The sequence below is a fragment of the Battus philenor genome, unplaced genomic scaffold (genome assembly GCF_028537555.1).
Source record: "Battus philenor isolate CCGP_79_NKW_IND1 unplaced genomic scaffold, ilBatPhil1.0.hap1 SCAF_19, whole genome shotgun sequence".
NCBI lineage: Eukaryota > Metazoa > Arthropoda > Insecta > Lepidoptera > Papilionidae > Battus > Battus philenor.
In genome coordinates this window covers 8,035,982-8,052,293 of record NW_027181681.1, presented here as the reverse complement: position 1 = coordinate 8,052,293, position 16,312 = coordinate 8,035,982, and the positions used below count along the sequence as shown (strand labels likewise).

General features: G+C 30.9%; 1 protein-coding gene across 1 annotated transcript; it reads right to left on the bottom strand.

Moving 5' to 3' along the window:
- Window positions 1-1,432: 1,432 nt before the first annotated feature.
- On the bottom strand, window positions 1,433-8,577 carry LOC137921686 (diuretic hormone receptor). Its single transcript, XM_068764497.1, has 11 exons — window positions 8,485-8,577; window positions 8,141-8,375; window positions 7,014-7,191; window positions 6,188-6,281; window positions 5,000-5,102; window positions 4,696-4,776; window positions 4,275-4,354; window positions 3,847-3,972; window positions 3,279-3,467; window positions 2,622-2,788; window positions 1,433-1,562 (listed from the first exon to the last, which is right to left on the bottom strand). The coding sequence occupies exons 1-11, from the start codon at window positions 8,575-8,577 to the stop codon at window positions 1,433-1,435; spliced, it is 1,476 nt and encodes a 491-aa protein (XP_068620598.1).
- Between the last annotated feature and the right edge of the window lie 7,735 nt (window positions 8,578-16,312).

Here is a 16,312-nt window from a genome sequence, read left to right as displayed (position 1 = left end):
TCGATGCGAATAATACTTTGGCGAGTAAATATAAGAAATTACAAAGAGGAATGGAAACTTGCCGACGGGTCTATGGAATATGAAATAAATAATTTGTACGGTTAAAACATTTATGTGTGGTACAGCAATGTTAAAAAAAATCCAGATATAATTGTTATATGAGAGGAGACACTGAAAGTTATTAGAATATTAGAAATTAAAGCTAAGTTACAAATTGTATATTATTAATTGTTTTTCAAATCAGTTTGCCAATCATTTTAATAGACACTCTGGAGGTCTTTTCCACAGCATTTTCAAATGAAGCCACCACTTTTTCGGCTTTTTGATTTTTGGGATTAGTAATAGTCGCATGATGTATAGTCGAGAATGCAAGGATGATCACCCATAATTCTATGACTGCCATAAACAAATTACTCAGTTGTTCATTTAAACGAGTGCGCGAACATGTTGTCCTGGTAAGGGAGAATTCTGATACGAGGACTTTATTGTCAAAATATTTCCAAAACAAATGGAAAACAAACTCTAGAGTATCACTCTACTGATGTTGATTTGTTTTCGGGAACAACTATTCCGTAATAGCCTATTTGCCAAAAGAATGAGGTGATCATCTAATTTTTTTACATTTCCTCTCATGATTTTAGTACCCATTTTACTTAAACAAATACCCATTGTAAAGATAGTCTTTTGATATCAGGATTAAAACAAAAGATATGATTTTTATCACCAGTGATAAATTCTAATACAGCAATTGAGGTAATAATATATGCGATCGCGTTTTTGAACTTTGGCGAAAACATAAGGTCTAAATCTATCTATATCAAAGTTTCCTTACGACTGCATATTTGTGTGAATATTTTCAGTTTGACTCATATAAATTACCAGACTTGGTAATTGGCTGGTGGGTAACTTTCCTATCAGACTGTATCATGTGACATGCGACTTCGATTTTAATTACAGTACTCGTTCATCAGCGGTCGTTAATTGAGATTGACACATGACCGGAACCGCTGGATTTCCTAAAACGCGGTACAGCGGCTTCAGTTCTACTTACATTAGGTTTTTTTTTTACATTAAATTAGTTTTAAATAGTAGCACAAGGTAGAGCTTATTTCCCAAAAGCTTACCGAAGGGCATCGTTTCTTTATTGTTAAATGACAGCGCAACAAATATCATAAAAAAATATACAATGATTATTTTCACTTGTTAAATCTAGGAAAGACGTTAGATTTAAGTTGCCGTCACTTTGTGAAAATAAATGACAATGCTTGTACGTGAAAATATTCGTAAAGAATTCTATTTACGAATTTTAAAATTAGTTTCAATATTATTTTTAAACAGGCCAGTTCTAAAAACTTTCAGGATCATCAACGTATAAGGGTGTAACTAAATAGAAATTTCGTACAGATCAAATAATTTCGTCTAATTCTTTTACCTATTTAATACTCACAGCATGAAGGTGTCTGACGTCATGAAGAGGAGCTAAGGATGTCCGTGGTACCAACAATGTGGTGGTGGTAGTCTCGGATGCCCCAGATTCTCGCTTTGTAGGATGACTGTATAACCTGTTCCATAGCTTTGCTTAAGTTAACGTCCACGTTTTTTCAAACTTGAGACATTATCAATACGTTTGGTATTTATATTCTTTAAATTATTATTTGTCGAATAATTCTAGAATTATTTTATAATAACATTTAAAACGAAAAGAAATAAAAAACACGTAATTTCGTATAAGTATAATGAATGAAACATGTTTATATTTTTATTTCATGGTAATTATTTTCATAGATTATTTTTATTCTAAAACATACAATTAGAAAGCTTCATATATTTCTATAATCCAAAGTTAATCATTTTACAGTTTAAATAGGAACTTGTACGACCTTTGGGTTAAATATACGAATAATGTGAATTGTTATTAAATATAATGCGACCGATGCAATACAACACACGTAAAAAATAAGTGCAAATTAATTTAAAAAGGCAAGTTTACTAACAGAAAGTTGCATGCTATCACAATGTTATTAATGAAAAACGCCTCTGAAGGAAATAAATGAAATTAATAAAGCGCACTTAATACTGATTTATTGCAAAACTGTGATGTGTAATAATTATTAAAATTTGGTTCAAATCCACAATATGTCCTCGAGTCTTATATCTCCTTATTAGGTCTAACACGCTTGTTAGCTGTATCCCTTGTAACTTATCCAGAAACAAGTCTTCACAGTTCTTCAAACAGTAAGCCTAACGAAAATAAAAAGAAAATGATCAAAAACGTTTAATAGAAAATTGCTTTAATTCTAGTACGAAAAATTATTTTTAAACGAATGTATTATATTTATAACAGATATGGTATCATGTTAGTAAGACAATAGGTGCAATTTTTTTAAAGTAACCAGAACGCACGTTATCTATCGTTGAATGAAATATTAAACCAAATTATGCATGCAATGTAAATATTAAAAAAAGTATAACTAATTAAAATATAACAAAAGTAGAACGTCATATAAATGATTTTGTAAAATCAATGAACTAAAATATACTTATAATATTCTTTTAATTAAAAATATCAATTTTGTTTATTTCATAGATCTGATTTATATAATACGATCAAACCCAATCACCTTATGCTTTCGGTTCTAGATCGTGGTGACCAGTCTTTAGAGTAAGATGCGCCTCTCCGCCTGCCCCCACCGATGGTTCGTCCCGTCTTCCATCTTTCCACGTGATATCGAATTGCATGTCTAACTTCAGTATTCATAAAGCAGTAGAATAAAGCTACGGTGAAACCCTAAAAAAACAGTGAATTTTATTTACGCGCATAATCAATATTACATAAATTTATATTTAATTTCGAAAGTTTTAGTGTTTATTTTTGTAGTTTTTTAAAGATGTATTGCTTCGTCGTTTTGGCAATAAACGCCCGCTGCTAGGCAAAGGCCTTTTCCAAAGACATTTATAAGGAAATATACAATAATCACTACGCTGCTACCCATCCTCTGGAAACTTATTTGTTAGCATTGGCAAAGTCTGTGTTATATATGATTGTGAATAAATAACATACAGTAGTGTGAATAATATATGATTGTATTCGGGGAATCGAACCCACGACCTACAATCGCAAGTCTCAGTGTTCTATTGCTGAGCTGCCTCTGCTAAGTGGTTTAATGATGATGTAATTAATACATAATAAACATAAACTGTTGATTAAGTAACCATCATACATGAATAGGTTATCGCCTGGAAATATACATAAGATTTTAGATGAAGCAATAAAGTACCTGAGTCGACAGCATCAGAGCACGCATGTAGTCAAACGCATGTGCAAACCATGAGTTATCACTGGGTCCACACAAAACAAGCAAATTTGTAATACCCAGCAGAGGTATTAAAACTAGAAGTGCTTTGGTAGCTTTCCTGTATTGCTCCGTTTCTAAAGTATTTGCCGACCTCAACTTTGTTATCAGAACCTGGTAATCAAAAATAATGATCAAGCTCAAATTAACAACAAGTAAGTGATCTTAGTTGACGTGAAAGAAAAATTATATCATCATCATTATTTCAGGCGTAGTAAATCCACTGTTGTTGGACATAGGCCTATCTTAAAGATTTCCTAAAGGACTGGTTGGAAGCGGTTTGCTCCCAGCGTTTTCTGATGTCCCACGATGCGAAATTCGTTCCGAACCACTACAACTTGCCAATCAAACAATACGACTTTCGTACCCGACATCGGATTAAATGGTAGTTTAAACAGTAAAACAAATAACACGAGATTTTTACGTAAAAAGACAGATTGAACGCTTTAGTTATAAATGTAAAGTTATTATTAATTTTAATAAAAGTACTCACCCACATAATTCTAATGAGAAAGAAGAGATTTAGCGCTAACCCTACCAATGCCGGAGTTTTGTGGATCCAGTCTACTTGGTGTTCGTGAATCCAAAGACACATTTTTGTATCACTGGAAATTGTCAACTGCGGACAATGAATTATTGTCATAATATAAGTTTTGATTTTAAGCTCGAATACTAAGGAACACAATTAGTATCAATATAATTATAGTGCTACCGATAGCTCTGTACCGCGCCACAGATATGTGCGCGGTGAGACGGGGGGAGTATCAGCCGCTCCATTTCGCCAGTCCGTCGAGTAAGTCGACGTAAGCGGTACAGCGGTTTCGGTAGCACTATATATAGTATCTTCATGTTATAAAAAATTAAACAGCAACGTATAATGAGAAATTTTTGAAAAGAAAAATTGATGTTTAGTTTGCTTACTTCATCGGGTCCAGTTGAAGGAACGACAGTCACGAAGCAACGGGAAATAACCCATATTATGATGAATATGGCAGGGGCACCTGAAAAAAAATAATATTTTGAATTAACCGTACATACACGGCGAAAACAATATGTTGTTATTTGGGATTACACCACTCGTAAGCCTAAATTATGAACAAATTTATACAATTACATTTAAATGTTAATTTAAATAGTTAATGGTTGTTTTACCCACTTGATTCTAAATTACGATTTAAAAGCGATACAATTAAGCATTTGAGTTAATAGTAGGTGATAAGCTAAAATCTTTGTCTTAGATTTTAAATTACTAATTTAGCCACGCCATATACCTATCTATCTATTGTAAATAAAAAAAAACATTTGAAAACATAGCGCAAGGATTATTATTTAAAAAACTTACCCCATCCAATAGTAGTGTAAACCTTGAGTTTGATATTTTCCGCAGTAAACGTTTCCACAACTAACATATATAAATATAAACCTGAAATTAAGAAATATTAAGTAATATGATATATAACAAAAATAGCGTGATTAAGTTCTGCATTATTATATTATTATAAATTTTCTTTTTTTTTAATAAAATTTAATTGATTCATATGGGTTTATTGGCTTTAATTCTTAAAGACTTTTCATGCTTTTATAAACAACAGTCAATCAAGATATACTTTTAATTTGTAAATAATAATTTAAATCTACAAATTCACCTTCAACAAGCATCCAGAAAAAATTAGTGAGGTAGAAATAATGCATGCATATCACTAGTATCACACAAGAAGTTTGGTCTTGCTGAACTTCGTCCGACCAATTCTGGAAAAAAAAATTCTACATAATATATTATTAAAATCAAGCACTACTACAACATTGTACATGATTATACTTATTATGTTTTGCTTATAGTACCAAACGTGTAAAATGGAAACTCGACTGTAACAAAACTAAGTGATAATATTTCTATACTACTAATACTAAATTAAGACTCATTATGTATAATAATAATTGAGTAATAACGTATGTAAGACTACTTACAATAGAAGAATAATTCAAGTGTATCATACTTCCATTTTTCTTAGTAATAATGGGATATAAATTATATAATTTTCTTTTAAAGCTTACATTGAGAGGAGTCATAAAATTGGTTTCTTTTAATCAATACATAATCTCAAAAGTATATCAAATTTAAAATGTTTAAAGTGGTTTGTTAACTTAAGAATCTTTGTTAGGTTTAGTAATGTATGCGGGAAGTTTTCATATTAAATGCAAATTTTACTTTTGAAGGAAAGTAACTTTCTAAAGCACATATATATTGTTAAATCAAAGTAGACTTCACCGCTGTTGTACATGTCATATGTATTTTTTCAGAACCATTTTGCACTTATATATGTACTCATAGACATAACAGGAGTAACGCAAAAAGGGATATTTAACGTAAATAAAGGTTTATGTTTAAAATATGAGCTTCAAAATGTACGGAATAGAGTCAATTAATTGTAATTTATGTAGAGAGATCCGGCATTACAAAGCACAATTAACAAATGAAATTACATTGTAATGAAAAAACAAAACTGGAGATGAATTTTGAAAATATCCATAATATTTCATACACTAAGTTTTAAAAAAAAATTTAATATAATTTAAAACATAACAGTGTAGCTGTAATGAAATACTATTTCTTCTGGAATTACACAGTTCGTTTGTAAATGGCTAGAACGATTTATTTTCCAGAAAAGCCCTCATTTTTTCATTTCCTTTGTTGTTGTTTTTTTTTCAATATAACATTTAGTATATTTCAAAAAAAAAACATATAAATAAAATATTACATTTTCAATTGAAATTATACGATAAATTTATTTTAACATAATCTTGAAAGTTATATTTTTCATAACAGTACTCACTTGTAAAGCTAAGTTTAACATCCAACTACACGCTGATAATATATAAGTGGTCATCAGGTTTGTATGGATAGTATTTCTAAGACATTTTAAATCTCTGAAAAGAAAATTAAATATCAGTAAATGGTTGGAACGCTGTGCGTATGAAATATGAGTACGAAATAATGTTTTTTGAAGAGTTATTCATAAAGAAAATATAAGAACTAGGATCAGTTGTTATCAAAATATATGCGAAAAAATGTTAGTTTGAACTAAATGATACACAACATCGGGATTACCGCTGTTCTATTTGCACCTTTAATTAATTTAAGAATGAAATATTACGCAGCGTAAACTGTCCCCCGTTTTAAGTTCAGGAAATAGAAACGTATGAACATTTTTTATATATATACACTTGTGGAATTAAAAATAATTGTTATGTATAACATTGTTATTACTTTGAAAATAAAAATTATGGCGAAATAATTAAACAAAAAAAAAGCGTAACCAACATAAAAATAAATAATGTTTTGTTGGTCTAGCGTTTCTTTTGATTACATATAACTAATTAGTTTTTGAGTATTTTATATGATTTTTATTTTAAATTTTTTGTTTATGTCCTGGGTTATATTTTCGGGCCTGTCATAAATTGCAATTAAACCTCTACTTTTTTAATTGCTTTATATTTTACAAGTTTTAAAATTTGTCGGCAATCCTTAATAAACAAAATAATAAAAATCTTTACCGTCATTTATATGAATAAAAGCAAGTTTTGAAGTAGTTTTATATTACATAACAACTTGCTTTTATTTATTCTAATGAAGGAAAAACGTACTAAGAGAAAACTTACTTAAAATAGAGGAAAACAAAGACGGCGAGGGAAAGAACGGCGAGGCTAAGCGAGTAGCCTACTAAGTAAATAAGACTGGCCACGTCTGTGGGCGCGACGTTTGCGATGCGCTCGGTGCAGTTTTCATAGTTGGAGTGGTTACGCCACTCGCCGTCCAGGCATAGTCTCGACGCGTTTTCTGTGAATACAACATAGCTTAATACTAGGAATATTCTAATGCACTTTTAGACGCGTAAGGCTTAACAAGGCTATTAATTATTTATTTACAGGCCCTTCATAACTGACATGTTCATATATAAGAAAGTATGAACATTACCGGATAAACTAATATTAACGGGTCTTGTCACGAATTCACACTATAGGTTACTTTGGTATACTAGTAGATTCACATATTATAATACATTTTTACCAATGTTTTTCATCATGAGGTTGAGGTCCTTTTATTTAATCCTTGACACAATATCAAATATTACTAATTTACCAATCACAAAATTTCATTAAAACTCAGCTAATAAAATGGTATAAGCATGAAGAACGATCGGAATTATTTAAATTTAAAATTATCATAACGATTTATAATATCTAACGTGCGTTATTCCGCCCCTCTGTTATGAATAATAATATCATTAAATGAAGAAAAGTCCTGCTTAGCTTTATTGCAAGTTTGTTGTCAAGGTTGTTTGCTGTAGCAAAATAAACCACAACAGGGACGTAAACTTGTTTTGAACTGAGTCTTCATAAAATATAATTGTAAAAAACAAACTTTTTATTAACATAAGTAACACTTGTTTGTAGTGATTATGATAATTTATTCACAATTACGAGATTGTTATTGATTTATAGGAAAGATAGATAGAAATAAATTACATTGTTACGTGTAATAAAATATCTGCTTTAGATTGTCATATCGTTTGGGCTGTTTAGATCAGTAGAGAGACATTTTCGTCCTCTTCATTAGCGTTAAAACTGTAACTACACTTTTGTTTCTTATCAGAGAAGGATACAGGTATTTATTAAGAACTGGGAATTCTTATCATTCGTTAAACTAGTTGTCTTGTTTCTATGAAAAATTTAAAAGAATATCTTAATTTATATAGCACCTCGTATTAACAAAAATATTTACTTACGGGTGTCGTCATATTGGAGGCCGTGAAATTCACTAAAACAGTTTTGGACTGCCAAAGTATACCAGGGCGTTGGGTCCCAGCATAGCAATCCATCGTAGTAGGCGGGACAGAAGTTTCCGGACAGGTTAAAGTTCTGTTCCAAGCATTCCTGCGTCTTCGCGCTGACATTCTCAAGCACGCTCTCAGCGCCTTCTAGCGTTTGTAGGTCCTCCAGTTTGAAGCGATTATTCGTTGACTAGTTGGTTTTAATTTGGTATCCTTCCAGAGGCAATATTTATTCTATCGCCTTGATTATTTATAAAACAACAATATTTCTCTCCATTACTTTAGTTCAAAGATTTTACTGAAATATTTTGTAAATGCGGTATTCGTGCGATTCGCCTGATTGCAACGGATTCTGTAGAGTACTTTTGTGTTTCCAGCGAGAATGTTACCATGATAAGGTTGTTTGCTCGAGGCTTGTGTTCTAACTTATCAAGTGATAAGACTTCCAGAACAAACATCGACAGTCTGCGGGAGTATTTGTCTATCGTCCAAGGAACCGGAGTTTTTTTTCGTGTTTCTCAATTTTCTTCACGTACGCTGAAAAAAGTAGTTAACATTAGATATCTGAGATTTAATACATTTTTTTAAGTAGTAAAATTACAAATTTGGGTAAACGTAATTTTTCTTTGTTTTTAATTTAGTTATTCATTTGTCAAACTATGAACAGATAACATTATGAGCAATGGTAGCCCAGTAGCAGAGGATTGAGGCTTGCGATCGTACGTCGCTGGTTAGATTCCCAGGATACAATTGTATATAATTCACATTGTGAAATAATTAAGGTTTGCCACTGCTTAAAAATAAGTTTTCAGAGAATGCATAGCAGCGTCTTCTGTGTAACATAATAACACACTGCTAGCTCGCTTTTCAAGTATGGCGATTATAGCGGATATCCCTCCATAAATATTCTTTGGGAGAGGTATTTGCCTGCAGTGGCCGTCTATGGGCTCAAATGACGACGATGTCGAAAGTATTAGTAAGATCGTACGATATTTATTGTAATCGTAGTTTTTTTTTTTTGCAAAATTTTCGCAGCGCAATTTGACTATCCTCTTGTTTAACAGTTTTAATACTATTTGTATTTTGTATTCAGATTTACTATATAATTAATATTTTACATATTTTTAGGTATTTTTTATCACTCTAAGACTGTAGGCAGTTAAACAATGTACGGTGGAAAATTATGTATATTAATATGATTTTATCAGGTCAATTTAGGCAATTTGATCAGGTTACTACATTCTGGGATCCCTTACTTTTAAACAAAAATCGTGCCTTGTAAGCAACTTCTCTTTGTACATATTAAATTCATCGAATACAGGTTTTAAACGCGAAAGTGTATTTCCCTGGCGGTTTAGTGCTATAAAAATCTTGGCTTATCTTCGATTTCTTTATTTATAATTTTTAATGTCAAATATTGACATTAAAAATGTATCAATTTAATAACATCAAAGATCGACGAGGTTATTGAAGTGCAACCTCTATTTGTAGAAAGTTGTTCGTAATATAAAGCTTGATCGGCGACTAGCGCATACTTTTCCTGATGAATTTTTCAATATCAGTGATCAATTTATATTCGGACCAAAAGGGACATGTAAACTCACAAAAATTTAATTACTAGTTAATAGAAAATAAATCATCAAAAATTCTCTAGTACTTATGAAAAAGTTTTCGGTTTTCCAAACTTGTTAAAATATGTGATTATCATTTAAGTTTTAATATGATAATTTACAAGTTAAATATTGTAAATAATATAAATGTAAATCTTAGCATTAAAGGGCGAATAACGCTCTGATAAAAAAGTAAGAACCATTTCATGCACAAAATGCAAGCGAGATTTTGAATATTTACGCATGGTTACAATCCTTGTACAACATAGACTCTTCAACATTTCTGATATTGATATTATAATTACGACACAAGTGTAAAATAACATTTTTCCTTCTTAGTGTACATAATGATAAAGTAACATGCTTAAACAAATTTGTCATTGTTCGACAAATCTCTTAATAAAATAGTCAACACGGGTAGGTGAATATAAAGGACAAATTGAATACAGCGCCATGTTGAAAAAATATAAACTTATTAATTACGATCTATTGGAGCGCCATCCGTGCCTCCATTCGAGTAAAGTTTATATTTTAATAATATATTCATGGAAACGGACTTCGCCTATATTACTATCGGAAACTTTAGTATAATGTACATCTATGACGAGGAGCATATTATATGGCTATCATCATCATCTTAGATAATAGACGCCTGTCTCACAACATGCAAGTTCTCGTTTAAGATCGCTACGATGACTTCTCGATCGCTGGTTCACTTAGTGGAGGGTCCAGTCGATTGCACGAACGATGTGTTCTGCCAACTGCCACTTCAGACATGCAATTTTATAGCTACGTTGGTGAGTTTGGTTCTTCCGCGGATTAGTTATATTTGCACACACATACACACGCACACTTGAATATTTATATATATATATATATATATATATATATATATATATATATATATATATATATCTAATTGTATGGCTGTAGCCGATAGAAAATCAATTTTAACCATTTAAAGTTTTAGAGATAAAAACTAAAAGCTAGACATAATCTAGTATTGGAAAGTTTATAATCAGGATTAATTGAATAGAAATTTATTAACAAGTTAAAGGACGAAGCATTTTAATCGATCAGTAGTTATAATCATTGAATAAGGAGTAATGTAAACTGTACAAGTTGAATTTAAATATGTACATACTCATTTTTATGCAAGCACTAAGCAAGAACTATTGATGGACTTAATGTGTTATCATAATTCAATAGTAACGTGTCCATTATGCGGGTAATTTCTCTTGCATGAAATCGTCTTGACATTCAACAACGACACTTTTTACGTACTTGCTTTACTCGTGTAACTATTTAATAGGTGATCTTTATATATGATCTTTATATCACTGATCTTTATATATAGCACGAATAAAAGTGGTAGATAAAATTTGCTAAATTTTTAAAACGTCTGATAACTTTCAATATTTTAGTATTAACCCTTTCACAACAAGTTCTATTCGATTCTGGTAACAGAAAATTAAAAAATAATAACTATTTAAAGTACTTTATTTAATAGGGATTAGCCAGGGCGGTGGCGGCACCCTAATCCGAGTCTTTAAATATTAAATTCGTCACATCAACTTTTATTTCCATTTTCGCAACGGTCAAAGCTAGTTACTTAAGAAAAAAACATTTGTGTTATAAAATTTATTACATTAATAAAGAATTCAATGATCAATATAAGAGAAAATATAATGAAAGAACTGGACAGATTCCCAGTGGTCTCAATATTGATTATTATTTTTATTAAATTTCGCATACAACTACGAGTACCTTTGAATACATCATGACTAGAGGTACGGAAATTTCGCAAAAAAAAATCACCAATATCGCATTTATATTTTTCAAAATTTAAAAATTTCGCATAAATTTCGCATTTATATTTTTGAAATTAAAAAATTTGGGTAAATTAGGTATTTTTAAACAAAAATACATGTTTAGTAATTTTATTACTAAATATGAAAGTAAAGTTTAACAAAATACAAAATTTCAAAGTACAAGTCTTAACATTAAACAATTTTAATTAATTAAAAGATAACAAATTAACAATTTCAACATTTGACTCCCTAAGCGTCGTTCTTCGGTCCGTTACGACGACATTGTATATGCTGAAGAAGCGTTCAGCGTCCACGCTGTTGGTTGGACTTCAAATACTCTGCAATGCTGCTTCAGCAAAGGACGGAAAGTTGCATTTGACTGCCAACAATATGTCCCCTTACATTGGGGTTTTCACTTATATTAATAGACCGAAGAATTTACCTATGAAAGTGCGCATCACTTTAAGGGACCCATCAATTAGCTCATTTTGAGGAAATCCTTGGAAAAAAGGAATTTTCGAAAAGCTTTTCAGCAATATGGTTATATTTAATGTGGTTCAGCCACAGATGGGGAAAACAATTGGCCAATGTGAAAGAAAGCCTCGTTCGTCTTATTTAATTTCATGTGAAGAGAAAGCTTACTGAAACTTTTGTCGCTTGCTGATTTCAACATAGTTTTCATTGTCTCATCAATTCCTTCATAGTCCTTAAGACATTGTGACGTCTTTTCATCAAAATAACCTTGACGTTGCCGTTCAAGCGATGATTTGAAATCTTCTAATTTGTTCCATAACAGGTGTGCATTTGGATAACTTGTCCCTTCTAACTCATCAATCAATTTCATTATTTTGAGGCAGAACTCAGAATTCAATGTATCTTTTTTGTCACCATCCAAACGAATGTTACAATATTGGCACATCACAATATTTGTATCGGTCACATACAGACCATCTTTCTTAAATTCTAGTATTCTATCTGTCACATCTTTCTTAGGGCGTCCCATTTTAAGAGCATGATAAAAAAATAATATTTTTGTAAAACACTTGCGTGCCTGAAGCGTTACAAATGACCACTGCTCGAGTTCTCGCATGCAACGTCCCCAACTCTAGCGATAGGCTACGAACAAATAAGACTCGAAAGCCTTCGTTCTGTCGAGTCAGTTCGTTTCCAAAAAATGCGTCGACCGTTACGTCCAAAACGAACTTCGCTCAAGTTCAATTGACGCGAGTCGCGACTCGGGCGATACGATAATAATTTAATAATCCATCATACGAACACTACCATATATTTCGCATTTATTCGCATTTATGTGTAATTTTCGCATTTATTCGCAGCTATTTCGTAAATACGAAATTTCCGTACCCCTAATCATGACTAACTGGGAACCCATCAACATACTGATTGGACTGTGCTAAATTGATGTGTATATTGGCTACTCAGGATATAATAATATTTTTATTATCAAATATAAGTTAATACCCTTACTGGTGATCGTTACAATTAATAGAAAAACCTAAAGAGAATTGCGCCGTTATATTAGGAATTTTTAAACACTTCTGAGTTGTCTTGGATCTTCCCACGTTTAAATCATTTCACATATTAAAAAACGTTTATATTAATAAATTCACTCGACAAACGCTGTATTAATTTTAATAGAATTGTTTTAGAAAAGCCCTTATTGATTTAAGTTTTAGAAAATTCGATTCGGAAATAATAAATCGATAATAAAACAAAATTTATTGAAAAGTGTAATATTTATTCTTACTAGATTCGTTTAAGATTGTTTTTTTCTTCCTTTATTTCTTTAATTGGCCATAACTAACAATCATAACCATAAAATATTTTTTATAAAAAATGTTTTATGGTTATGAATAATTTCATTTTATTCTACAATACTTGTAGCATAAAATAAACACAGACGACCAACTAAAGTTACAATTTTCCTTTGCGTTTGATATCATTTGCATAAATAATAATCCTCGATCAAAACAAAAGGTAATTCATGAGGGTGCAGAAGGCCAATACCTTTTACATTACCGAAGAGAAAATTGCTCAAAAATGCTGAATATTTTTTCCATACATCACATAATAGAATTTATCATAATTTAATTTAAAAAATCTATATCTTTTGACGTAATTATTTACAGCATTCATAAATAATAAGCATAAAGTAGATATTATCCGATTTCAGTGATGGCTTTGTAGGTTTTTGGGTAACGAGGAGAAACAGCTATTACTTTTATGTAGAAGGTAACAATGGCTTAAGTATGTCAAGACACGATTCTTGAGAATGTGGTTAACACTTTTAACCTTACTATGTTCCAAAGGTAAGTCCTTTTTAACCCTGGTTAAAAGTTAACTTTTCGTATTTCACTTGAACTGAAAACAGGCTGTCAACGAGTCTCAATCTTTATTCACTAGATAACGAATTATTATCAGTTTTTGAGAGTATGGCTTGCTCTAACTGTCATGATTATTTGAAGTCCGTACAGCAATGTATAATTTAGGCAACGAAGAATTTTCGAATGAAGGGAGGCTAAATTCAAATTTTACCTCAATTTATAGGACTGTCTTGATCCCCATGGAAATTATAATAGGCTTCATTAATTTAATTCCAACATGTATCACAATATTAAATGTTTTATGAAATAGAAAAACAAATATTTTTCCTTACGATATTTATGGTTTGATATTATATTATATTGGTTTCTTTGTTGTTTACTATTCCAGGAGCCACAGCCAAGTCTTCATAGATTTAATTTAATTGTAAATTGTTTTGTTTTCGGTACAAGTTTAGTTTTTAAAAGAAAATGTTTAATTTAGTTTCGTTAGATACGAAAGAAAAACATTTTTTTTTAAAAAAAAGGAAAGATTTGTGGTAACAGAAACCGTGAATAATGTTTACAGAGCATGGGCGAGGTCACAGACTGACATAGATACGAATGTAACCAAATACATTAATGTTTCGCCGACCTACTTTTTTTTGTAATAGCAATATATTCGTTTCTTTATCAACATTTTAGCTATTTAAATTTAATGAATTAAAAAATTGGACAATTGATATTTAAATGGTAAAACTATGCATCTCTAGTAACGTCTGAATGATATGTACGGTATAACATTACCATTATAAGAGTTTTATATATAGACTTTTTATTAATAAGTATCCATGTATTTACTTCAGTATCGATAATACATATCGATTTCTTTAGAGCATATGAATTCAATCTTAACAAGTCCTTCTAAAATCAGACCATGCAATTTTATCTACTAAAATTATTTCTTGGTTTCAAAACATTAAGTATAGAAACATATTTGTACTACACGTGAGAAGATAAATAAGTATTAATCGAAAAAAGTACATAACTATTTTTTGAAACAAATAGTTTTGCAAAGATATGTTAATTGTTTAAATTATTGCGGTAGGTATTTTTGAAAATTAAAAATGACATCAGTTGTAGTTCAGTGGTTTTCGAGTAATGCATGCTAATTTGATATACAATTTAATCTCGGAAAATGTGTTTTTATAACATAAATTGAATATGATTTGTGTTTTTTTGGGCGCAGAAACACTAAACAATCTTCATTATATGTTATCTAGGAAAAAGCCGAGTGAGTATTTCAACTAATAAGTTATTACATATAAATTATTAACTAAGATAACTAAGATTTTGTTATCGTCTCCATCACGTTGTATACGTCCTAAAGGCTGCACTTTTCATTAGCCTCTTGTGCAAGTAGTTTATCAACAGTTCTTTAAAATTATTAATTTTGGACTGCTCACTACTGTCATTCATACTACCATTTATAATCCTAGATTGGTAAACGTGCCATTTATAAAGATAATGTGTAAAAATTTAGCAATCTACAAATAATAAAAATTTGAGTTAACATAAATTTATACCAAAAGTTTTCTCAATCCAGTTCATGCATATTTGATACAATCTAGACAGAGAAATAACCAACGCTTGGATTGACCTTTAAAAGCGTTGAAAGAAATTGCCCGATTGGTACGCTCAAAATCGTTTGTGAATACTGAATCCAAAAACTCTTTTAAAAGACAATAGGTTTTTAGGCAACACACATATGGCGATAACATGTAATACTGTGTCTATAAAAATGTCATAATTTTTGGATATAAAATATGTAAATAAAATAAAGTCACATTTATTTTTTTTAATTATCTGGCACAAGCTTAACGTAGCTAAAAGACTACGCGTATTTTCGTATGATCATGTTTCGATCTTTAAAATTAAAAAATGCAGCAAAAATATGTTTTTCTTATTTATTTTAACTCAAAAGGCCAAATATTTGACTAGAGCTATAATAGTCTTTATAGCTTTGTCTTTTGAAATCGTCTAAAATTGATCATCATCATAATATCAGCCGACAGACGCATCATCGAGGGCACTGGAAAGGACTCCGTCAGTCCGCCTAGTGGGGGGCTTTATCCACGCTGCGTCAACCGGCTCGTGGTCACCATTCGAGGAGTTTTTGGCTCTAACGGCCGTTACGTTAACGGTCGTACGAGCGTAGTGCACCGCCCACTGCCATTTCAGACGAGGATTTTATTCAGCTACGTGACACATTGGTTCTACTGCCGATTTCCTCATTTTTGTTTTTGTAAAATACACATTCTAGTTTTAAAAAAGACTCAAAAACTTTCTAAACGATTAACGATTATTTTTCTTGCAGTTTACGGCAAG

What these genes read in the sequence shown, in the direction of transcription:
- LOC137921686 (XM_068764497.1), bottom strand. Translation starts at nt 8,577, where the DNA reads ATGGTAACATTCTCGCTGGAAACACAAAAGTACTCTACAGAATCCGTT. An exon ending in TTTCTGGATGCTTGTTGAAG is followed by an intron (nt 4,777 to 4,999) that starts GTGAATTTGTAG and finishes TCTTAATTTCAG; the next exon opens with GTTTATATTTATATATGTTA. An exon ending in CTCTGATGCTGTCGACTCAG is followed by an intron (nt 2,789 to 3,278) that starts GTACTTTATTGC and finishes CTGTTTTTTTAG; the next exon opens with GGTTTCACCGTAGCTTTATT.